This window comes from Harpia harpyja, chromosome Z (assembly GCF_026419915.1).
Source record: "Harpia harpyja isolate bHarHar1 chromosome Z, bHarHar1 primary haplotype, whole genome shotgun sequence".
NCBI classification, from domain to species: Eukaryota; Metazoa; Chordata; class Aves; order Accipitriformes; family Accipitridae; genus Harpia; species Harpia harpyja.
Genome location: NC_068969.1, coordinates 6,527,027 through 6,551,381, shown reverse-complemented (window position 1 = coordinate 6,551,381; position 24,355 = coordinate 6,527,027). Strand labels below are relative to the sequence as shown.

The following is a 24,355-nucleotide window of genomic DNA, read 5'->3' as shown; positions in this document are numbered from 1 at the left end:
CACATATCTAACTCCTGGAATGAAAAAGCCTCTTTAGTTTAATATTTACCCAACGTCACAATGCTCAATTCACCTTTTCACAGCACCTCAGCATCATTCACTTTATATGAAAAACAATCTGCAGCACAAAAGTAGTTATATAGGTGCAAGTTGCAGAGCCAAGGCAGACTCCTAAGTGCAGCTTTCTCTCAATTTGTTATCGCTGGATTGTCTGGTTTAGCTCCAGAAATCTCTCTACACAATCTACTCTCAAGAAAACAAACTCATTCTTTAATACCGCTTCACGTATGTAAGTCCTAAGAGTTTCTGACAGCCCCAACCTGCGGATGTGCTGTCAACACTAATTTTGCTAGAGGAACATAACACATTCTGAGCAGCAAAACAAAACTTACAGGGTTGTATGCCATCATTTGCTAAAGATACTCTATGACTTTACTCATTTTTTTAATTTAAAATAGATGCTCGTAATATATGCATGTAGGATTGCATGTTTATAAACAGCAGCATCAAAAAGAAATGTACATTGCATCCCCTCACTTAAAGGGAACATGCAAAAAAGCATGTCCAAAATACCAGTGAGTGAAGGAAGATGGCCAAGTGATGAAGCACATTAAAATCAAGCATTGCAACTTAAGCAAAGTCATTATCCCAGTCAAAAATTTCTTACATACTACTGAACAACTCAGCAAGTTACAGCTCAGATTAAAATTATGACTGCCTACCCTTCTAAAGTTTAAGACTTAACACTCAAGGAAAGAAGAAACTACATGCTCATTTCTTGCCTCTTAAACTCTCTTGTGAAATAATGCAAGATGCAGAAGGTTGTGAAACCAAACTGGGACACTGAACAACCTAGATTAGCTGTGCAGCATTTCATCAGCCCTCAAAACTCACATGACCTTGTGAAATCAGAGACAAGAGTTGGTATTTTTCAAGTTCACTTACCTACTACCTAACACACTAGCAGCTGTCCCTGCCTTTCACCCAAAATGAGATTTTGTTTTTTCCTTATCTGTGTCAAATTTTTAAGTCAACTTTTAAGGTCAAATGCTTTTTGTATCGAGCTGCTGCAGTTAGCCATCGGAAGTTTACGAAGGATTCTTGCTCCTTCTATGGCCTTTGACTCAAGACCTGTTCTCCAAAATCACCATACTATTTAGAGGGTCATACACAAATATCTTTAACTATAAGCCAATACAACTACCCTTCCAAATACGGTTAGCCCTACACATTTTCCCCTATCACCTATCCAATTTAACTATTGCTAATCCATTGTTTCCTGTTGATCAACAATGACAATCGGTCACCCTTCTTCACATCCCACAGGGACGAGTTCCCCATCCTGCTGCTCTTCCTGAAAAGCATCCTGCTCCTACCCCTGAAGAAGTCCATTATCTTCTAATGTGTCTCTCCTGTTTTTCTCCAAATCACCAGTTTGTAACATCACCTTGGTACAAGGGATTCAGAATTCCTATTTGTCCTCTAGCCAGCCTCGTGCCACCAGCTGCTCCTAGCAGCTCTGCCATCCACTTGCTAGGGGTTACCATTTGCTTCCTACAGGTTTGATGCCAACAGCGATGGCCCCATCATCCATCCTGATCCTCAGGCTACAGCTGGGTGTTGTCCTTACCTCATTCGTTTTCTCCATCTTCAGTTCCTAGGGTTGGGAGTACAAATACACATAAGCAGCGTGAGCTCGAAGGGTACAGTTCTTTAGAGCAAAGATAATCTCCATTCAATACCTTTTTTTTTTTGGACCTAATGTACCTTCATACTGCTGTACAAACAGCAAATAAAAATTATTCGAATGACCAAATTCCAGAAGCTTTAGGGAAACAAAGCTGGTAACTATAGGGGGAAAAATAATGTTTAGCCACAGGAAGTTCACTATTTATCTCTCACTCTATAAACATCCTCTGCTAAGCTCTCAAAACAACTTCAACTATAGCACACTTTCCTATTTATTTTTTAAGTCCATGTTTGTAACCCATTGCTTGATTCATAGAGCTTGAAGCAATCTGACATCCAATGCCAAGAATAGCTTTACTGGAACCTATTAACAGCCAAAACCTTTCACAAAAGACCGCAAAGGTAAGTGGTAGTTACTAATAAAAAATGTGCATATCTACTGCCTCAAAGTCTTACTTTGGAAGGTCATTTAGACCAGGTAGCTTCATTTTACCGGTCTCAATAGCTGTAAAAGCTCAGTCTGCTCAGTAGCCTGCACACAGCCAGAGCTCCTCCTTGAAAACCTCGTAACACACAGACTAAAAGAACTAGCTCTTCAAAGCCCCGTGACGGCTAAACCCTGGCACAGCTAGCCAGATTTCTTCTTCCCCAGATAATTCCAGCTGCTACAACTTTCAGAAAAAAAATCACATTAAAACCAGCTAACAGAGGTAAGTCCCTTTGAAGATGGATCTGCCTAGTCCTCAACCAGAAACACGCATGATTCTGCTCAGCCACCTTCTAGAAAGATAAAGTAAGACTAAAAGTAGTGCAGATAGAGGTCATCGGCATGAACAAGGAAATAAAAAACCCAACTAAAGGAGACTGAAAGAGTTCATCTTGCTCAGCCTAGAAATTCAGAAGACATCACAGCGACTAGCTTCACTGCTTCCACTGCAAAGCTACTCTTGAGGACAAGAAATCCCCTTCCGACTTGAGCTTGTATTTTTTGAACAGTAACGTTTAACACAGTTACCTGCAGCAGCAGAGAACTGGAACTGGTCAACTCAACACTGCCCCACATCACCCAGTCTGGGCAGTCCATCCTGAGCTGCCACAGCATGGCTAAAGGGCCCACAGGTCACACTGCCTCTTCAGAACACGGAGCGATGCATGATACATGGAAATCTGAGGACAAAGCACTCTGCTGCACCCTTGCACAGGAAAAATTACAAAACGTTCTCAGTTTGCTGAAACAAGATAGATGGCTTTATCAAGGAAGAGTAAGCTCTGCTCCTTTCTAGGCTGCCTGTAATTCTGATGTATCACAAATGACCATAGACGTATTATAGGTAAAGCTGCAAGAGCAAATGCGTGCAAAAGGATTTAAAAAAAAATATTTCCAAATCTGTTTTTCTAGCAGAGAGGTTTTTCAATTATAAGGGGTCTTGGACATCAATAATTATAGAATCCTACAAAAAAAAAAGTGTACGTGAAATAATTTTTTTAAAGTTAGTTTATAGTCAAGAGAAGCTAAATAATTCTGTCAAGAAGGCTCCGTACGTCACCAGATTACATGTGACCAATATGCAATTTTGCTCTTTTTTTTTTTCTTTCTCTTGTAAAACAGTGTCTTGTGTCAAAGCTGTAACAAATGTTATTTTATTTAGAAAAGAGATGCCATGTTAAGGCCAAAATGAAGCATTCTCCTTAGCATGTTTACGAAAACAATTATACACACTTTCCAGCCCTCTTCCTATTTCAGCATTCATCTCCTCTTAACACCTACTACTTTTCAGATGCTGGAATAATTCAGTTCACACAGAAGCACATGCCACCTGCTTGCCTAGCAGAAACCAAGAAAGTCTGGGCTTTTTTTTAGCAAGGCCTGGACCAAAGCAAGTCCAGAGCCAAGAGGCAGCAGCCCATGGACGCCTGCCATAGCAGCAGAGCCCTCAGCTCTTTCTGTCAGAGCAGCCTCTTTGCATGACAAATAAAAAACAATTCCACACGACAAAGCCCCTTTTGTCTGCAAAACTGCCGCGTACTGGACCTCAGTTATTTAAGTAAGAAAACAAAAAAAAAGAAAAAGAAAGAAAGAGGGGAAAAAAAAACCGCGAGGCAAAGTTTGTTAATAAACTATGGTTTACAAACGCCACAGCCAAAGTCTTTAGAGGCTGATGACTTGGTTGGCTGCACCTCAAAATAAGGAAAACCATTAACTCATACAACAGATGGCCTGATACACCACTGGCCTTAAAAGAAAAAAACCCCAAAACTACAGTGACATTTTTAGGCTTCGCTTCAACGAGAATATACTGAATATAAAAGCTCCTTGGAACCAGTGCGTTAAAAAAAGGGGGGAAAAAAAAAAACCCCAAAACAAAAAACCCGCTAGCAAAATCAACTAGAAAAGATAGTCTTCCCAGCCAAGCTTTGTCGCCTTCCGTTGGGCACAGATCCAGCAGCTTCGGGGTTTTCTGCCTTCCCCGGCGTTTCAGGCCATCCTCCGCGGGGGACGGCGACCGCCTCACCCAGCAGACCCACCGCCCCCGGCCCGGGGGAACCATTACACGAGCCTTTCGCACCAGAAGCGCGGCAAGAGGCGCGTTAAAGCCCAGGCAAAGGGCTTTCCTCGCACCTCCACCCCGGACAGGCCGAATCGTCCCCGGGAGGGGCTCCGCGGGGCCCGGCTCACCCGCTGCGGCCCAGCCGAGGAGGAGGAGGAGCGGCCGCCCGGGGGTCCCGCTGACAGCTGCCGCCCGCCGGGGCTCCGACAGCGCGGCCCTGGCAGACACCCCCCCCCCCCCCCCCCCCCGCTCCGCCGCCGTCCCGCTCACCGCCGCGCTGGGCGCTGTGCCCCGCCGGCAGCCCGTTGTCGTAGGGCTCCCACGTCTTCTGCAGCGGGTTCTGCGTGAGCTCCCGCGCCGGCGACGCCGCCGCCATCCTCGCCCGCCTCCCGGCTCCCACTGCAGTGGCGGCGGGCGGGGCGGCGCGGCGCCGCCTCTCAGCTCGGCGGGGGCGGGGGCGAGGCCGAGGCCGCCCCCTGAGGCGAGGCCGGGCGCGGGAAGCAGCCGCCCCGCCCGTAGGACCCCTCCGCGGCCCGACCGAGGCCCTCGGCGGGGCAGGTCTCGGCCCGGGTTTCTGCCCCGCGGCGGGAGGACCGAGGCCCGGGGCGGTGCTGGGCCCCGGCGGCGCCCCTGCTCCCTGACGGGAGAGGGCTTCGCGCAGCCCCCGCCTCGTCCCCCGGCCCTGAGGGGGCAGCGGCCGGGCGGGCTGAGGCCGTGTGGCGCAGTTTATTGTTCGCGTGGGGGTCTTCACGGCAACCCGAGCGGGGCAGTCAGCGGCCCCGGGCGGCAGTAGGAGGAAGAAGGGGGTAGGAAAGCAGGGCTATTCCCGCAGGCGACAACGACAAGGGGGTCGGGGTGCAGCCGGTGGCGTGCACCGAGCAGCAGGGGATGGTTTCTGCAGGCAGAGCAGTGCAGCTGCGGAGAACGTTGCGCCGCCTCAGAAAGGCCTTTGTTTAAAGCCCTAAAAATAGCACGTCCGGGGGGCATACAAGGTGGTTCAAGAAGTCACACGTTGAATGATACGTTCTTCCAATTAAACTCTTATTTTGGCCTGAAGGCTAAATTAATACCGATTCAGAAAGCCATAAACAATAGCTTTCTAACATCTTGTCCAGCTACAAAAAAACCCGACCCAAACCTATTCACAAGTTACACGTGAAAGATCCTGTGCTGCAGTAAGAGCAGTGCTGTGGCTAAATACAACATCCAGCTGTCGCATTTCCACACCACCTTTATCAGCTTTTCAACTGAGAGAAACCCAATTCATCAACTGGGCTGAGCAAAGTCCTAAAAAAGCTCAGTATTTCACTGTTACACACACATCTATATATTTTACGGAAGATAAATGCAACAAACTGAAAATAGGGTAGTAAACTGCAATATGGAGTTTTCATTGTTACTCACTCTCAGGTACTCAGACATTATGACACTGGCCTAAATACAAATGAAGGTCATTACATTTTTTTTTTTTTAATATATACACTAGTCAGACTCTGAGCATCTGAGGATCATTTTTAGTTTTTCTATTCCATTACAAGCTAAAACGTAGCTTTCTAAACAACAGAAAATCAGTTCTCAGAGACATTTGGCGAGACACCCCCAGCAGAGTTAGCACTGTTTTTCCAAAACCACATTTGCTTGACCTGCCCTTCCCTCTTTTCAAAGCTGATTTCCTTCTCTTCAAGACTGATTACAGTTTTCAATTCTAGGTGCCTGCACTATATTTTTACCCTAGCTTTTTTTCCCCTGGTTTTGAGTTGATAGCCTTAGTGGGGAGGAGCAGAGGGTGATAGGAGTTACAGTACAAGGGTCAGAAAACTAGGAGCAGAGAAAGGGAGGTTTTGAACACTTAAAAGCTTATTAGTTTCTTCTATCAAGTACGTATTTACTTCCAACAGTTGCCAAAAGAGTTGCGAGCAGAAACAGTTTAATCTGCATTCCAGGTTAATCCCAGAAGCCTGTCCCCTGTGCACACACAAAACACTGCCACGAACAGATGACTGACTTCAGGGTAGAGTCCAGCATCAGGACCTACCCGCCTCACCCGATCACAGCGAGGCATGCCACCACCAGGATGCTCCAGCTTTCTTAACAGTGCCTCCAGTAAAGCCAGGCAAGTCCACAACAGATGTAACATTAACAGAAATAAGCGACGTACACAAATGCCGACTTATAAAATACGCTTCTCAGGCTTGTTTTACATAAAGTAGAAAACGTATGAAACCCTTCCAGTCTCTAGAAACAGTTTGTACTCCTTTCTGCAAATCCACACAGCACACGAGGAAACTCCACTCACACACTTGCCTCGCAGCTGAAAACACTGACCTGATGTTCATACAAGAATAGCATTTTTCAAAGGTCTGCAGGGTGAATTACCACATTTCTAAGTCTCGTCCCCCAAGCACGAGGCACACCATCAGTAAACTCTCCTCTTGCTCAGGCAGATTTAAACCAGTGGCACCTGCACAAAACTTAAATAAGGCTTTGTCCAGGTGTTTGTAATGGCATTAGAGGTGTGCGTGGACACCTGCCCAGCCTCCTAGCCTTTACTTTTGTGAGATAAATATTTCAGTGTGATGGATGACTAACTTTTGTTGTTGATCAAACTTATTTAATATTGGTTTGGGTTTTTTTTAATAACCTCAGTGCACTAATGGGCTATTTAAAGACAGAGAAAGTGAATACAGAAATACTGTGCCACTCCTGAGGCCTCATTTCAGAACATGGTTTTCAAGGGCACTACATTCAGTTCCTAGAAAAAGACAGAACAAATAAACATTGCTCATTAGATTCCCAATGAATGATAGAGATCACCTTCTGCACAATCACATTGTCATCAACCACTGTCCTAGTACAAAGACTTGAGAAGCAGAGCTGATTTCTGCAGGTGAAATGCTGGAGACTTGGCTTCGTTTGCGCTACAGGGAAACCATGGATAAGCCTTTACTCCTTGGAAGGCTTTTGCACAAAGCTTCTGCTCTCAGGGCCACACTGAGCTGAAAGCTCACCTGAAAAAGCACCTCTCTGCAGAGGCAAAGCATCGAGGGGAAAGGCAGTCTTGGAAAATGAACTGCTGCACAGAAACAGAATGTGCTTGAGCCAAGTAACAGAGTTATACTTAATCTTTTCAAATGACTGACAAGACAGGAAACTCTTACGGTTTATTATACACAGCAAGTGGTAATTATTTCTGAGACAGGGAGAAATAAAAGAGGATATTGAACCAAGGCTTCTGCTTGATCATAACAGAAACCCTACTTTGTATCTGTAGATAAGCTGTATCATATGGTAACCATATAATACAAGTTCCATGATATCTGCAAGTCACTTTCACACATCTCATTCCCCTAGTAAAGACAGCACTTTATAGTCTTGACAGCCCACACAACATCCCTAAACCACCCAACATCTCTGCCTCCCACCATCGCTCCGGCAGCACCAGCTCACTGCTTGGAATAAGAAAAGAAGACTTTCCAGTCCTCCAGGTGCCCACGCCCTCGCCACACCGAGCACAGCAGACACAGCTCACGAAAAACCAGCTCACGAACCCTTCTGCTGCGCAGAAGATCCAGCTAGAGATATCTGTAAATGACTAAAGGGTACGCAGACACAGCCGGAGGTCACGACGTGTGGTTTGTATAAGCAGGATGGCTGCAAAGGAGTCCCCGCGCTGTGCCAGGCCCTGAGATCAAGCCCGTGTGATGTTTCAGCACCGCACTTACAGCCCTGACCGGACGACAAAAACACCCTGTTCCTGCTCTTGCAGCAAAACACAAAGCAGCTTTTTCTGGGAAGTTCCTGAAATGCAGAGCAGGGAGCAAAACTTTCAAGATAAAAAGCTGCTAAAGCACAAGCTTCGTCTTTCTCCCTTCTTATTGCCGGCATTTAAAAAAGCTGTTGGCGATGTTAGCTGTGCTTTCCAAGAAACGGAGCGGCACAAACGACCAACACCTGGAAGCGTACCGCCCCGTTACCTCGCGTACTTACAAAACGCAACGCAAACTGGAGATTTCTACAGCAACCGGGTGCTGTGGCGGTTATTCTCCTTCCCCGCGCACGTCACCGGGTGCCGCCGAAGGCCTCCCTTCGCGTGGGGAAACCCCACGGTTACCCTCACCTCCCGGGCGGGCGGACAGCAGCGCGCCGGGGCTACGGCCTCCGCTCCCTGCGCCGCCCGCGCCCGCCAGGCGGCGCCCTGGCACCGCCCGCGGCCACTCCGCGGGCGCGCAGGCTGCAGGCGCCCCCTGGCGGCTGGCCGCAGCCACAGGCCCCCGCCGCCGGCAAACGGCGCAGCAGCACCGGCACCGCCGGGGCGGGGGACACGGACGGACGGACGGACGGACGGACACCGGAGCGTGTGGTGGCGGGACCCCCCTGCCAGGGCAGCAGACGCTTCAGGCGCCGCCAGAGGAAAGTTCGCGTAAGCACGCCGAGCCGCAGCAGATGGCCCGTACCCAGACTCTTCCCCGGGAAAAATGAAGTCATTCGCTTTTACGTTTCAGAAACGTCCAAGGAAGCCGCGCTGTGAACGCCCTGCCGGGAGATCGCAAAGCTCCACGGAATGCCAGTAGTAAAACGCACCAGCTCTTGGCTTTTAAGCACCCAAGGCAGAGTCAGAGGTTACGGAGCTACAGGGAAGAAAAGTCTATCTACTGATGCCAAGTTATTCTCTCAACCAAATGAAAAAAAAAAATATTGGGGGGGGTCCACACTCAGAACTAAATATCCCCATTTCTTTCTAGATATTTAACACCAACAGATTATATTTCACCATTAACCTAATAGTTCCGTTTCTCTAAAGCCATTCTTCTTCCACAATGTCATGAGGTAAATGTTCTACCCCTGCATTATCAGCTACTTACTCGCCAGTTTGAGAAAACCAGTAGTATCCAACCTCTACACACACAACTGGCAATAAATAGCTGGCAAAAACCTAAATCCAAATGTTCTCTACTGCAACTGGCAGATTACTGTTCCAGCTGGAAGTAACAAACAGGAATTAGTTCAAATGATTCTATCTTAAAACAGGTATCTACTTTTTCTACATAGTGCAGTGGTGAGAGGAGGAGAGATCACAGTTAGAGTCCTTAGTCCCCCTTTAAGAAGGTATACAGAGAGGGCTGTATGCCCCCCCAGCTTACAACTACTCGAAAAGACTTCAGCCGCACAGCACAACACAAGCTTAGTTTCAGTACAATTTAAGCAGGCACAGAGGAACACAGAATTTGCAAAGATCATTACATATGAATGTTATTCGAGAAATACAGACACACACCAGCACAGTCTTCAGCCACACGCATCCCTTACATATCCAGCTTCGACATCCAACCAACACTCCCCGATTCCGCAAGCACTAGATGGCTCTGACCAGCTAACTGGCAGCCTGCTACACTGCATCACAGTATTTGTGTAAAGCATACAGGATAATTCCTGTTGAACTTATAACTGATTTTCTCTTTCAATAAAAAAAAAAAGTCAAGTGTACCTTCAGCAGGCTCGTGGCAGTCCTTCATTGGCCAGAATCTATGCTGCTAGAAGCATCACCCAAGGACAGCCAGCAACAGCTAATATACAAGGCTGTTACAACACTGTGAGCCAATTGGAAGAGATGGTGACCAAACACACAACTATGCTTCACCCTTTTTGTTCGCAAGTAACAACACTCCAACATTTCAAAACTGGATTTCGGGTGGAATGGGAGAGATTTCTCCCCACACGCCTTATAGGCTGTAGTGCTGATTTTTTCTGTTTTGACCAAGCATTTGTTGCGGTGCTCTTACGTAAGTGAAAAGCTGCAGCTTCCAGGTAATGACAGCGTCCAAACTTGGAACTGCACTGAGTTTCCACTATAATGACCAAAACAACTGTAGAGCAGATGGGATGTTTGGCCTGTTCGACCACATCCCTTATTATACTAGCACCTCAGCAGGGGACAGACTGCTCCCTCCCCCAAGTAATTCCCATATTCCCGAAGTACAAATCAAACCTTGCAGGTTTTTCCTCGCTGTGAAAGAACAGTCCTTTACAAACTGCCTAAAACACAATGCCCGTCTGCTAGGTACGTTGTCACCTTTGTAAGGCAAGTACTAACTCAACTTTGCTCTTCAATTGCCAAGGAAACTGAGAGATAAAGGAAGCTGCACTAGCAACCAAGAAGGCGGCTCCCTTTCTCCCCGGCTGTTCCTGAGCTTCTGAATGACGACAAAGACAATGCCTTGGGAACAGTCACCCTGCAGAAGAGATCCCTCACGAGTTAAAAACTTCTCACACAACTTCCCACAGAGAATAGAGTAAGTTCCTTCCCATGAAGAGCTCAGCAAGCACAATGAGCAATCAAGGAAGAGAGATGTCATACTATATTAGCAAAATGACATACATTGATTCATACCTTCTCAGTTCAGTTTCTCAGGACTTTTTGTTACATCAACTTCTTAAATGAAGACTTCCCGTCTCCTCAAGACTGCCTATGGTTTTCTCCTCAACCAAAAGTACCATCCTTTTTGTTTTCCCACAGTCTAACATCCCAGGAGTCAAGCCAACAAAAAATTACAAATAGCCCACTAAGTCCCCAAAAATTTCAAGCATCCCAGATGACAAGTTCAGCAGGTTCCCCATACCATCTTCACACATCCTTCCATTTAGGACTTGATTCCAAACCAACAGAAATCACGAGGACCAGGCCTCGTGATACATGGCCCTAGCTCTTACTCCATTTCTTCTGAGCAACAAATAAGTTTATTACTGGCACTATCCACTCCATATTCTATTTCTTATCACTACCTAGAGCGAAAAACTTCCAGTTGTCTTGAAGTATACTGCTACCTCAAAGACAAGCAAAGCCATTAAGGATTCAGAACTAAAAAAGAATCTGCTCTCAGCAATACACACCTTTAGAAGTTACTTTGTAAGAGTTCATTTTAATATTAGACCTCCTGGCTACAGATCAATCTACCAAAGAGATTCAGGGGAAAAAAAAAAACCAAACAAACAAAAACGTAATCATGCTCTATATGAGAATGAGCTACTACTAAGAACAAGAAATCTCCTCAGTGCTAATTAGGGAATAGATTTAAACAACATCCAAGATCCCACACAAAGCTGTACAAATACAGATACTAGAGAGATTCCTTAAGCTGAAACAAAATAATATTCCTTAGCATAGGTAAGGAAAATCACTTATCCAAACAGAAGATGTTGCTATAAGTTGGTGAGAAAACAAGTTCCCACCTATTCTAACAATCACCAACACATCTGATACAAGGGAAGATCTGACAGGGCTCAGGCACTCAGGAGCCTCACACCACACTTCTTTGGCTGAAGAGGGGGCTAATTTGCATGCTCATTTACATTCATTATATTTTCTTCATCATCTACTGAAACATCGTGATAGTTATTCATCACACATGCGAAACAATATTGTATCCCTTTCAGCAGTGTTCATGTGTGGCCTGATTCCAGCACAGTTGTGTGTTTTCAAAACCATGACGACCTAACGATCAGGAAACAAACACTAGCTATACAAGGGGGTTTATTGTAAGAATTGTACCAATAAAGTCTCAGTTAGCTTTCTACAGAACCCACATGTTGTACTGTATGCATATAAAACCTATCAGACAATTTAAGATTATTTGGGGAGATACAGGTTATCAGCAGAACATCATCCCACCAACACGTGGATTGCATGAGAATCCCAGAGAGAAGACTGTGTATGTGAATCTCAGTGTAATTAACTAAAAAAAAAAAAAAATACACCTTGCTACGCTGTCACTCTGTTCTTTCATTATCTTTATGTAAACCACTCCTGAAAGTGTGGCCAGAGTACTTTTATTATTTCTAAATATATAAACATGTTAGTTTAGATGTTAATCACATTTCAGAAGAAATAATCGCTCTATTTAAAATGTGGGAGAAACCAGACATCTGGAGATAAAACCTATCAATGAGAGGCCATTGGTCTCAAGCAAGGAAGTTTCCTGTATTAAGTCTAACTTGAGGCATAGATTTTAAGGTTGGTCTGCATTAGCTGTATTCTTGAAATCTGAAGGATAAATCACTAATTCTTTACACCTCCAGACCAAGGAGCCACCTCCCACCTTCACCCGAGAGAACACTGAAATTATCTCCTTGAAAAATAGGCCAGATCCTCAAGTGGTGCTTCCAGGTATTGCTTAAAACTATTTCCATCATCACAACGTTAAGCAACATTTTAAATTTTCCTGTTATGATGCAACATAAAGGAAAGATGGCATCCATTATTTATGTTTTCTGAGCACAACCCAGTGTTAAAAACCCCTTTGTAGCTTACTGTATACCAGGGACTTCAAACTATTTACATGAGGGGGTGTGCGCTTCTAAGAAGTGCAGAAAGAGGACATTAAAATACATGGCATTTGCACAAATTGCCTATTTACATTCACGGGTCTAGAGAGTAACTGAAAATACCGAGTTTCCAAGATGGTAAACCTACTAAGGGCAGTCATTCCTACACATAGTTCTGGTAGTATCTGATGTTGTTACTACAGCAACAGCACGTACAGCCTTGCACAACCTCTGGACAGCCGGTGGGTGTACCCTGATACACTCTCCTCTTCCTCGGAAGCGCGATACAGCAGTGAAGTCCGCTTCTCCACCGCATCGGTTACCTGGAATCCGTGATACAAACCAGGAAAAGCAAGGCTTGGTAAATTTGTAATATTTGAAAGAGAAGGAAAAGCATCCACAAGGATGTTTGTCTTTGTGCCTCCTGAACCTGCATAAAAGCAATCTCTGCTAAGCAGTCTGAAAGTGTCTCTATCACCTTAAAACCCTCTGTTCCTTTCCAGTCACATAAGCATTTTGGAAAAACCTTCCCAATTCCAAGTTTGGATTTGTTGTTATGAGCAAGAGTATGGTTAAAAGGAGCACAAAGGAAGGATTGTCAATTTTAAATAAAACAGACAACCCTTCTCCAGGCTGAAAGGCTTATCAATTATGCTCACTTACAGCTAGTTTTACGTTAGATATTTTAACATTTATGATGTATACGTACCCTTTCTCCTTTCATTCAGCTAGGATGCTATGAGTCCCACTTGTTTGTAACAGCTAGTTCTAGGCTGCTAAATATAAAAAATAGCAAAACAAGGGCAGCTGCCTTCTCGGAGCAGAACTAATATACTTAACGCCATCTTTAAAACCAAACGCTATCAACTGACTCCAGAAGCAAAATTTCTCAGGACAGCTGCTTTAAAGAAAAACATCTGTAAAAACTTATTACATGCATTAAGTTGTCTGATGCGCTGGAAAAGGAGAAATATATTGACAATAAAGAGCATGCAGAATTTGCACGTGATCCAAATGCATGAAGTAAACCAAATGAATTAAAAAAATCACGAAGGCTTTGGGATGAAGCTACCTATCAGGTGGCAGCGTTTTAAAAGACGAGATAAAGAGAACTTTGGAAGCACCATCCGGGGTTTGGGGCTTGAAATATTGAATGACTACTGATGGAGAAATCAAAGAGAAAAAGGCGAGGAGGAAGACAGCCGCTGGACTGGGTGACAAACCGTCAGGGGTGTAGAGTGCATCTGTGAGTCATCAGCACATAATAGAAGTTGAAACCATGTGAACGCCTGAAATAGGGCACGGGGAGACATGAGCAAGACAAGGTCAAATTGTGGGAGGACGACGAAACATCAGCCGGGGAAGGGGGGAATAGTATCATGAAAAAATGAACAACAATTCGTTAGAAGAAGCAGTGACTGCAGAGAGGTCACGGAGAACAAGAACAAAACGGGTGTCTTCAAACGTTTCCGTGACATAAATAACATATAAATAGACAGAAGCACCCAAAACGGACTCGGCACGGGAGAGGCTGAGGTGGAGGTTGTACAACTTCACGTTGTAAGAGGACTAGGCTTGGCTGAGAGCTAGAACTAACAAAAAAAAAAAAAGGGGGGGGGGGAACAGGAGTTAAAGGTCCAACAGAGTATAGTACTCCAGCATATATTACCATATGGGATAAGCAGGTCATTAAGGAAAAAGCCCATGGCTATGGAAGTAAGATCAAACGAGTTAATGGGGCAGTGACTGGGCCCGAAGTCCTCTACACGCACCTACAGTTATACTTGGTTTCATGCATGTCCCATAGGCAACGGAGACAGGAAAGCAGGTTTTCAGAAGTAAAGAATAAATCCCTCTGGAAAGCCAGCAAGGAAAACTGACACTGACACAAGGAGGAAAAAGCCTCACAGCATATGTGACGCCAGCTGCCTCTGGAAATATTCTTAAGCTTTATGGAAAAGAAGCATAGTCATCCAAATAAAAATACAAGCAAACTAGAGCAAAGCGTCTCAGAATCTATTGATGACAGAATTGATCATAAAAGCAAAACTGATCTTAATTTGGTAAACTCCAATGCTGTCATGTAGTCTAAAACCTAGCACTGAAGGGGAAAAAAAATACAGGCCAGACATATGGAGATCCAAGTCGCTGGTTAATCTCAGTCTTCATAGCCTCCAGGGCAGATTTCTCATTTTCTGTGTATTTTGCAAGTACAGCTAGATGGCTTATCAGCTTCCCGAGAGTAACAGGATCAATATGTAGATGAGGAAGCTTAATAAGGATAATAAAATTACAACAGCCAAAATAATCTAATTTATGGAGTGCAGACAGGCTAAACAACACAAATGCTAGAAATAAAAGCTCTTGTAAGGGGAAACATTTACCAAGTGAGAGTCACCAGCATAACATTAGCAAAGAAACCTTCTATATTTATTTTTTTAAAACAAACCCCCCAAATTCTCTTTATACTCCAAACAATAACTTTGTTTCAGCACAAGTCTCCCTAGAGAAAATAAATTATAAAAAATTATTCAGGTGTGCAGAAGGCCATTCTCCATCACATATAGCATATGTGGCAGCCTTTGGCAGCAAAATGGGTAAATTCACATTCAAGAATTTAAATATAAATTGAAAGCAAAACATATACAGGATATAAAGATGGAAAAAAAACAACAACAACAAAAAAGAATCAAAAGCCAATAAGCAGGCCAACCCTCACACTCACCACCTCCAGTGAAACACCAGTTGTCCAGGCTTACTGGCTCCAGCCACCGCACGGTGGGTTGCTCTGTCTCCCCCTCACCACCACGGACATCTGAAGTCATTGACCGATCTGAACCTTATTTGGCACAGGACAGAGGTCTCGAAAACATTAGTCTCCTACATTTTAGTGAAAACTGGCTACCAAGAGAGAAGAGCTGCGCTGCCAATGCTCCTGCTACACGAAGTGCTTTGACCTGTGCCATCAGACACGAGACTGACACCAGATGAGCCCAAGTCCTTGGAACTGACCCAGCTTAGGGAAGAAAAAGCAACTGCAACCCCAAGACATCTATGGGAGACATCTCTTCCAGAACTGCTTGAATTTTAAGCTGCTGTATTCTAATCCCCAGAGTGTTTCTCAGAAAAAAAAAAAAAAAAAAAAAAGCAGCAACAGCTAGATCGATCTCCTACCAAAAATGAGTAATGACTTCAGCTGTAACAGGAGTGCTTGTTTCCTCCACAGCGAGGGCTGCCTTGCTGCTTTTTTCCCCTCTTCCTTCGCCCCATCAGTCTGCCTCTCACAAGCCATCTGAAATTTTTTAATTGCAAGAGGTCACGAACCCCCGAAATCTCCCCATTGTTCTGGGGAAACCGGTTTCACATTGGCAGTAAAAAAACTACAAAGCTTTTTTATTTTTTTCCCTTCTTAATGCAGAAGGTAAATGTTACAGAGCTCCACACTTAAGAATATCCATAGGGTTCTCACGCACAACAAACGTTGCTCCTTATTAACCGACAACATCAATTAGATTTCCAGGGATACATGATCATAAAACAAAACTTAAAAAAGCTCGAAATCATTCACGTGTGAATCCATTTCAAAAGATGCAACACCACAAGCGGCTTTTCCGAGCAAGGCAGAAATAGCACGTCTAAGTCACTTTTAGGTATCACTGAAGAGCTACGTACCAGCCCCCCAGCAGATTTGTGGCGGCAGGGGCGTGTTGTCACTGCGGTTTAGAAGGGAACAGCTGCCAGGGAGCCTGGATCGCACAGCTCTCCCAGCAGCCCAGCTATTCCCGGTGCCAAGGCACTACATGCATGAAGCCAGCTCCTAAACCATGACACAAAGACTTGACGCTATGCAGAAAGAGAAGAAAATTCACATGTGGAAAAATAATCATTCGGGAACAAGTTAGGTGGTCAACTTTGGAGTGAAAAAGGGAGATAACAACTGTAAACCCCATTCTGATCTACCCTTTCCTACCTTTTTCTACTTGTGCATGGCCTGTAAGCAAGATAGTAACATACTGAATCATCTGGAAACTAATGCCACACAGTCATTTCAGATATCCAAGTAACCAGTCGTGCTGAAATTATACCGACACATACAAATTTAAAGCTGTAACAGGCACGTTATTTCCGCAAGGGCACTCGTGACAAATCTGTCCCATTTTATTAATAAAACATTACAAAACATACCTTTTACCCATCACGTGGATAAAAGTCAGTTGCAATTAGGAGACTCATTGTTTGCATTTAGGACCTACCATGGCAGCTACGCGCTTAAAGACTTCAGGATTAATTCCGGTGCATTGCTTAAACGTTGCAGACGCCAACATCCAGAAGATCCCCCATTCACCAGCTTCTCAAATGAGAGATGACTTTGTTTGACGTAATCAAAACACAACTATAAAGGCACTTAGAACTGCACTGCTACCATGGCACAGGCAAGTTTACACATTTTACACAAACACACAAGTATTTCTTCCCTTTACATGGACACAAATTCACAGGCCCACCACATGACAGTAATTTTACTTAAAACAGCCACACTGCACGCAGCACCACCCGACAGCTACAGTACTTCGTAATGTACTGGACAGGTAATACGTTCAGTACCTCTGGCGATTAGTATTCATAATTAGCATGCAATTACAACATTTAGGGCCAGGTTTTGGCAAGCACCCAAGAACAAGCCTTGTTATTAGCCAATCTGGCCCCGCGTGCTATCTTGTCAGAGTCAGCCAGGCCAGTGCTCCCCCTGAAACTAACCCTCTGCACAACCAAATTGTACCTGAAATAAATCCACCACCTCTGAGAATAACAACCCGTGTGAAGCAGCGTGGGACTCTTTCCCATATCCTCACTTTGAGCACCTGATAAAAACTGAGTAAAACCAGGAATCAACTTAAATTACTTAATTTTAGCCGTTGGGGAGACCAACTAGACAGACTAGTGAGTTTGGAGCTCATTATTCTCTTTTACTCCCTTATACAATTTAATTACTCAACCTCTTATGCACTCAGAGACCGCAAGTGCTATGCCTGTGACAAAAGGTTAACAGACTAATTATTTGACTTAAAATGGGAAAAAAAGGCGTCTGGGGAAAACCAGAGCAGACACAAGGAAGCCAGCACTTCTCAGACCCATGGCTGGTGCTTCCTCAGTTGTATTGTGAGAATTTTTACCCTTTCTACTACATTTGCCTTGCAACTCTTCCCAGGGACCTGCCCCACCCAGGGTGTGGGGAACACAGCCTTACTCTATATTCAGTAAATTAAAATAAACAAAAAAAACCCACCACCACCACCACAAAAAAAAAAAAAAAGAACAAAACACATAGAGCAAGGAGGTGAGAGTAGTCCACGTTTCCTCCAGAAGAAAGCTGAAACGTTCCCCAAATGTATGGTGTTTTCCAGCATTTAAAGTCTAATGTTTATATTCATCTCAAAGAAAAATCTGTGGACTTTACATGCAGAAGTTAAGCCCCAAAGAAACAATGCAGCTTCAGTGAGCAATTTAGAACAAATCCTTAGTGCTTCATCAGCAATTAGATTAGTATCCACAAGTTGGATTTAACCAAATCTCTTACTCACAAGAGCAAAAGGAACATTGACGCAATCAAATGAGAAAAATACTGGTGTAACCAGGCAGATTTTTTTAAATTAGATGGATGATACACAAAAAAATAAAGTGCTAAAAGCACTTAATTCAACAACATCCTACTACTGGCAAGGGTTATATTTATAACTTAGTACTTTTTCATAACAAAATGTCCTATTTCAAAGCAGACCCTTCCTTCAAATGACCTCAAAAAAGTTCTGAAACAAAATCCTCCCCAAAACACTCTCAGCTTTGGGCCCTCGTCCTGCATAACTATCCCTACACAAATGCTCTCATTAGATGATGCGCTGATTTAAAAGGACTGGCACCTTATGTAAATGGATGTTATTGCTTTTAATTGCAGCCATAATTATGGGAGTGCCTCACAACTGAGTAAGGCCATATTAAGCAAACTTACTGGAAACTTTGCAAACTGCTCCACAACATATTGGACGAGCACCAAGAGTCCCACAACCGGTATTTATTCAGTCCCATCTTCAGTTCTCTGCAGAGCACTACAAAATCAATTGACCCTATATGGGCTCACTCCAAGTCGTACTTGGTTTAGTGTGGTTTTGCCTCATGTTAAGTAGTTTCTCTTCGACACTTAGCAATATAAAAAGTTTAATTCAGAATCAATGTTTTCAAAGATTTAAAAATCTTAAAGAATCTTCAAGTTTCTTCAACATTAACTTTTTTTTTTCCTCCCCACACTCTGAAGAGCCACACGAGCACAATGGGACCTACCACAAAGTCAACACTGAGCCAGGCTACAGGGTGTTGAGAATGATGAGAACAGTATCCATTTCAGCAGCTCCCCTGGCACAGCTAACAAACCAGCGCTCATTGAAGATGCCGGCACAAGCATCACACAAATGACCCGAGGAACAATGAAGGGTTTTCAGTTCAGCCACAGGTAAGCGGTGGCCCATCGCTGCGTTTCAACAACTGAATCAGGGTCCCCCCCCCTTAGTGCAGGTGGTTTGGAAACCACCAACCTTACTGAAATCCATTTCCATGCCCTGCGTTGGAGTCGGGCATGGACGAAGTAGGCAGCTGCCTACTATAACGCCCACAGAAGCAAATCGATGGCTGTAAACAAGAGCAATCCTCTGCGTCGGCAGGCAGGAGCCATGGCCACGCTACACCCAGCAACACCGAATTTTCTATGGCACCAGGCAGCTCAGGGTGCCAGGCCAAGGCTCCCCAGTCCCGTTAACAGACCTGCGTACACCACCACTCTGCTTCTGGCTCCATCTCTGCTTCCCCATCCTGCCCCGTGGCTGCAGGAGAGCCCAGGGAGACGCCAGGTTTATCTTCCAGCCTATGTAATACAATTTTCCTGGAAAGGAGGAAAAACACCCAAACATAACCAAGACTGAGCCTATGTTCAGAAGTTTTGGTGCGCTTGCGTCACAGCTGTCATCCTGAATTACACAAAGTGCCTAACGAACGCGCCAGGCCCCGCAAGCCTCAGGGAGAACCAGCCCTTTCTAACCAGCCAGCAGCCAAGTCTCACAGGGCAAGATAAAAGAGATGCAGATTACGTGTTTTTGTGGCGTTGCCATTAGGAATAGGGAAGAACACCTAACCGGTTGGATCAGCATTTGCCAAAACACTGATTTTACAGCCTTCCTGGGCCAATGGAAAGCATCAACGCTTGGAGGAGCGCAACGTAAATGCACCTTCCCCCAGACAGTTTAAAAAAAAAAAAAAAAAAATCCCTCACAGCAAAGCAATTTCCAAAAATAACGCGGAAAGCAAACTGCCACTGGTACACTACGATTCCCTCCCTCCACGGCACATCTCCCAAACCTTCCTCTGCCTCGGGCTGTTGCCAGCAGCAGCCGCGACCCCCACTTTCCCACCTCCCGAGCCTTTGCCGTGCCGGTCACCCTTACTCCTTGGCAAAGCTGGAAGGGAAAATTCAGAGCAGGGGCGTCCCAGAAAACACGACTTTCCCCCTCCAGCCTTAGCCCCGACGCACCCCGACACGCGTGGCACTCTCCGGGGCTGGGGGGCCGCCCCGTGGGCACCCCCAGCTTTACAGCCACGGGTGGGAAAGGAAGAAGCTCCCCGGCGGGTGCCCGGCCACGGCCGAGCAGCCCCCGCTCCGGGCGGGGAGGCGAGCGGGGCTCCTACCTCGGCAGGGCCGGCCCTGCGGGCAGCCGCAGCGGCGGCTGCAGCCCCACATCGGCGGCGGCGCCTACGGCTCCGGCGGAGGACGGCCCGGCCCGGCCCGGCGGTGCGGGGGGAGCCCGCCGGCAGCCCCTCGGCGCGGCGGAGGCGGCGGGTGCTGACCGCGGAGCCCCGCGGAGCCGCCCGCGGGTGTGCGCGCCCCGCGCGGGGCGGAGCGGAGCGGAGGAGACCGGCCCCGGGCAGCCCCCGCCCCGCCAGGCAGCGCCGCTCCCTCCCGGCAGCAAGCTCCGGGAGGGATGCGAGCACGGGCTCGTACGGAACAGGCTCACCTCTGCTCGGCCGCGGCCCGGCCCGGCCCCCGCTGCCGCGGAGGTGAAGCAGCTGCCGGTGCGGGCCCTGCCGCTGCTAGCTCCCTCCTGGCGCTTCAGCCATGCCGTCCCTTTCGACTCAGGGCTTAGTGGTTTGGGTTTTTTTTTCTTAAAATGACCCAAATCGCTTCAAAAATACCTCAAATAATTGAACGGAGAGGGAGGTGGAGCAGCTTGTGGCCATTTTGCAGAGCTGGATGTGAACGCGGCCAGCCTGGTAGCAGATAGGAATCGCCAGTCTCTAGGGAAGAGGGTGTTTTGTCAGCAGGCAGCATTTAGCCAAGCTCAGGAGCAGCTGTGCAGCTGCTCCGTGGAGTGGGCAAACGGGAGCCACGGGTGACCCCAGCACAGACCTCGTGGCTCCACGCAGCAACACCCCCGCTCCAGTGTCCCCAGGCAAGGTAAGGAAACACCTCGGGGCTGAGACCCACCTTTCAGTGAGCCCAGGGGCTCCCAGGTGAAGCAAATCTGGGCCACTACAGCCTGTAAGTGCACTCGGGGCACAGCCACCCGCTTGCTTTGTGCTGGAGCTTTTCCCTGCCCTTGCCATGCAGGATCTGCAAGGACAGTTTGGGAGCTCAAGCTCGGTGTTAACAATTCTCTAGTTCCTTATACTGTCCTTGTGGTGATATTAAAGCATGTATGTTACCTTGTTTGAGTCGGGACTGATTATTTTTGTGGCTTGGCTTCATTAACAGCTTTGTAATTTTATTAGGCTGTCCATTTGAGGTAGGCATGAAATAAATGGGTGTGCATAGAAGCTTTGGAGTTGTTATTTCATTGTACTGTAAGCACGTCCTGTACTTGGGGTAAGGAGCTGGAGAGGCAGCACTGTGCTCAGGAGAGAGTTGTTATCTGTCCTTCAGTGCGTTTGGCCTGCAGAGATAGGCAAACAAGTTTTGGCAGGGGGGGGAACACTTACTAATGAAAGAGGGGCCAAACAGAAGATGTAGGAAGCTTAAGGAAGCATCAGTCTAAAACCACTTAATAGTGAAAAATCAGAATAATTTCCCTGTGAGATGAAAATGGTTGGCATAAGCAACTGAATTAAGGTTTTTGTTTTTTTTTTTAGTTTTTGCTTAAAATTCACATGCAAATTTTCTTTACCTTGGCAGGATGTCTTTTCATCTACCTACACATCTTCATTCTGCTTCCAGGCTCTCTCCAAGTGATACCAAATCTAAGTTTGCTGTTTGGGCAGCAGATTTCAGACCCCCACTGGTAACATAAGCATTGTAACTATGTTGGCTTTGCCTGGGGATCATCTGATACTTTAAAACTTTAGTTAACAAAGTACAGTTTCTTAAATGTTAATCACAGAAATTAAGCCGCATGAAAGAAAGGGATGGGGTTTTCTTTTGTAAATGGGGAGCATTGTATGCTTACCTCCAGATGATGATGCCTCCTGTAATGAGGAAATTTGGTGGCCTAGGTCAGTACGGTGCTTGGTATCACTTCCTTAAAGTGCGTGTACGGTGACTTAGAGCAAGGGTTGAGTCACTTCGGGCTGAGAGACTGAACCCCAGCACTCCTCCAGTCCGAGGCTGTATCAAAACAGATTGGTAACCCATGCAGAAACCCCTCTGGAAATCTGATTTTTTAGGAGCTGAGGGTGAGTAGGGGAGGAAAAAAGTTTCACTGTTGCTGTAATGCTAAGGAACAACCTTCTTTGTTTTGGGGAACCGTCAAAGATCCAGGTCCTTGTGCGTCCCTTAGAGAGGTGAACAGCTTCTTGAGGTGCTGTAGTACAAGTGTTTGGCTCTATGGAGATGGAAGTTGCCTGTGTCCACCTTCTGGACAATACGTAGTCCTTACGAACTCCCTATGATTTCATCTGAAGTATTAATAATTAATTTGCTTTATCTTCTTAAGAAGCGCAAGTGACCTTACGGAACTGTGACCTTTTCTGCGTTAGCAAGCTTTGTTGCCCACTGTTGACAGCGTGAAGAAGGGGGATGCTATGATGTGTGCACACAGCCACCGCGTCACCGGTGCTGTTCTGGAGCAGAGCATTTATCACTGGCACAGATGGCATAGCTCAAAACTCAATTTAGTTAACTCTGGTTTTGGTATATGACTCCTTCCAGCTTGGAGCAAGGACCACTTGCTGGAGTTGTCTGAGAGTTTCTCTGTAAGAAATGGCCTGTGATTGTGAGCCCTTGGGATAGGGGAGAGGCCCTCAGTCTTGTCTGCTCTCCCCTTGAAACATCTTATAGTTACAGTTTCTGGGCTTAGTGAAACCTTATCCCCATGTTCTCTTTAAAAAGAAAAAAAAGTTTAAAAAAGTGTTTTTTGCAGCTGGCGTGAAGCAGCATGAGCAGCGGGTAGTGAGGCAGGGCCAGAAATGGAGCTCAGGGGGGCTGGGCACTGCAGCAGTTCACCCCCCTGTCCTTGGCCTTCAAAATGAAGAACACCCAACAAAACCACACAGCTGCAAGGATTCCTTACCGCTTAATGTTGGCAAAAGAGTTCAAAGTGACCCATCTCTCCCTTCCAGCCACTGAGAAGTAGCTCAGTAACAGCCAGAAACTTCATCCCCTCCATCAGCAGAAGACAAGGTCCCCAGTACCAGCTGCGAAGACAGCCCGTAATCTGGCACGGGCTGATGGACAGAGCCTTGCTGCAGATCAGACAGGGCTCTCTTGTTTTCTTTTGGTGGTTTTTGTCTTCTGCTTAACCAAGTTTATCCTTCTCTGCAGCTTTTCTTCAGGATGCGAAGGCAAACCGTAGCCCTCGGCCTCCACGACGCTCCTGCTGTTGTCTGCTTGCGATCGGGCTTGTCCCTTCTTGTCCCAGATGGTTTGGTATTATGCAGCCGGCTGCGCTCCCAAAAAAGCTGTACTGCAGGGTACTAAGTTTGCAGAAGACTTAAGTGTTCTTAAAAACAAGACATTAAATTGCTGATAAACCAGTACAGGTATTAATAGCAAGAACTGCTAGAAATCTTGGGTTTTGCTCAAGATCTGTGCAGCCAACCATTGATCAGGTTGTTGAGTTTTTGCCCAAGTTAGGGAGGTGTAGTTAATTAGGCAAGCAGAACTAGGAACAGATTCACAGAAAAAAAAATATCTGATAGTTTATTTGCATTTAGGAGGACTCAGCAGGAGAGAAGAGTTCAAGGTAAGTACAAAGTTTCTGCCTGGGATATTTGGTCCCAGCTTGTGCTCAGATAGACTGAGCAAGCAGGGTCATCCATTTGGAAAATGTTTGACTTAGTCCTGTGCCCTTCTCAAAAATAGTTAAATTGGAAACATTTCCACGCCTAAGAACCTTGGAAAATCTTTTGCCCTGAATGTGCTTTTGTGGCTTCCAAGATCTACTGCCCAGCGTGTGTTTCTACCCCGAGACTGAAGAAAAGGCCACAAAAATGCAGCTTGCCTTCAGCTGCTTGGCAAGGGAAAGCATCTGATCAGGCTTATCAGAACAATTTTGCTGTGACAGGCCTCAGCTGTCTGGGGACACTGTGTTATTTGCAGAGGTTGCTTTTCTCCTACTTTAGTGAGAGCCAGTAATTTTTATCTCTGGATGACAATAACTTAAAGATGGGTAAATCAATGAGATTTTTGTAACTATTTTAGCTAGGTTGTTGTCACGTTCCTCAGTTTCATTGGAAGGTTTAAGCTGTTGGGTCCTTTGTTAAATTTCTTGGCAACTGGGCAAATGCAGCACTGTATCGCATTCAGTGGAGCCAGGTAACACAAC

The 24,355-nt window shown here is 45.8% G+C and overlaps 1 protein-coding gene across 10 annotated transcripts in view; it reads right to left on the bottom strand.

The window, feature by feature from the left end:
* Positions 1–20,398, bottom strand: part of LOC128136807 (6-phosphofructo-2-kinase/fructose-2,6-bisphosphatase 4) — a 53,202-nt gene extending 32,804 nt beyond the window's left edge. For 2 of the 10 annotated variants that reach the window (XM_052777004.1, XM_052777003.1), the window contains exon 1: positions 4,509–4,656. In XM_052777004.1, the coding sequence (XP_052632964.1) occupies positions 4,509–4,614 (106 nt within the window). In that variant the 5' untranslated portion in view covers positions 4,615–4,656. Of the gene's footprint in view, positions 1–2,704; positions 2,869–4,366; positions 4,402–4,508; positions 4,657–9,513; positions 9,604–12,773; positions 12,885–15,282; positions 15,398–19,370; positions 19,451–20,288 lie in introns of those variants that run through there. The other 8 variants (XM_052777007.1, XM_052777013.1, XM_052777005.1 and 5 more) reach the window with 8 other exon arrangements.
* Between the last annotated feature and the right edge of the window lie 3,957 nt (positions 20,399–24,355).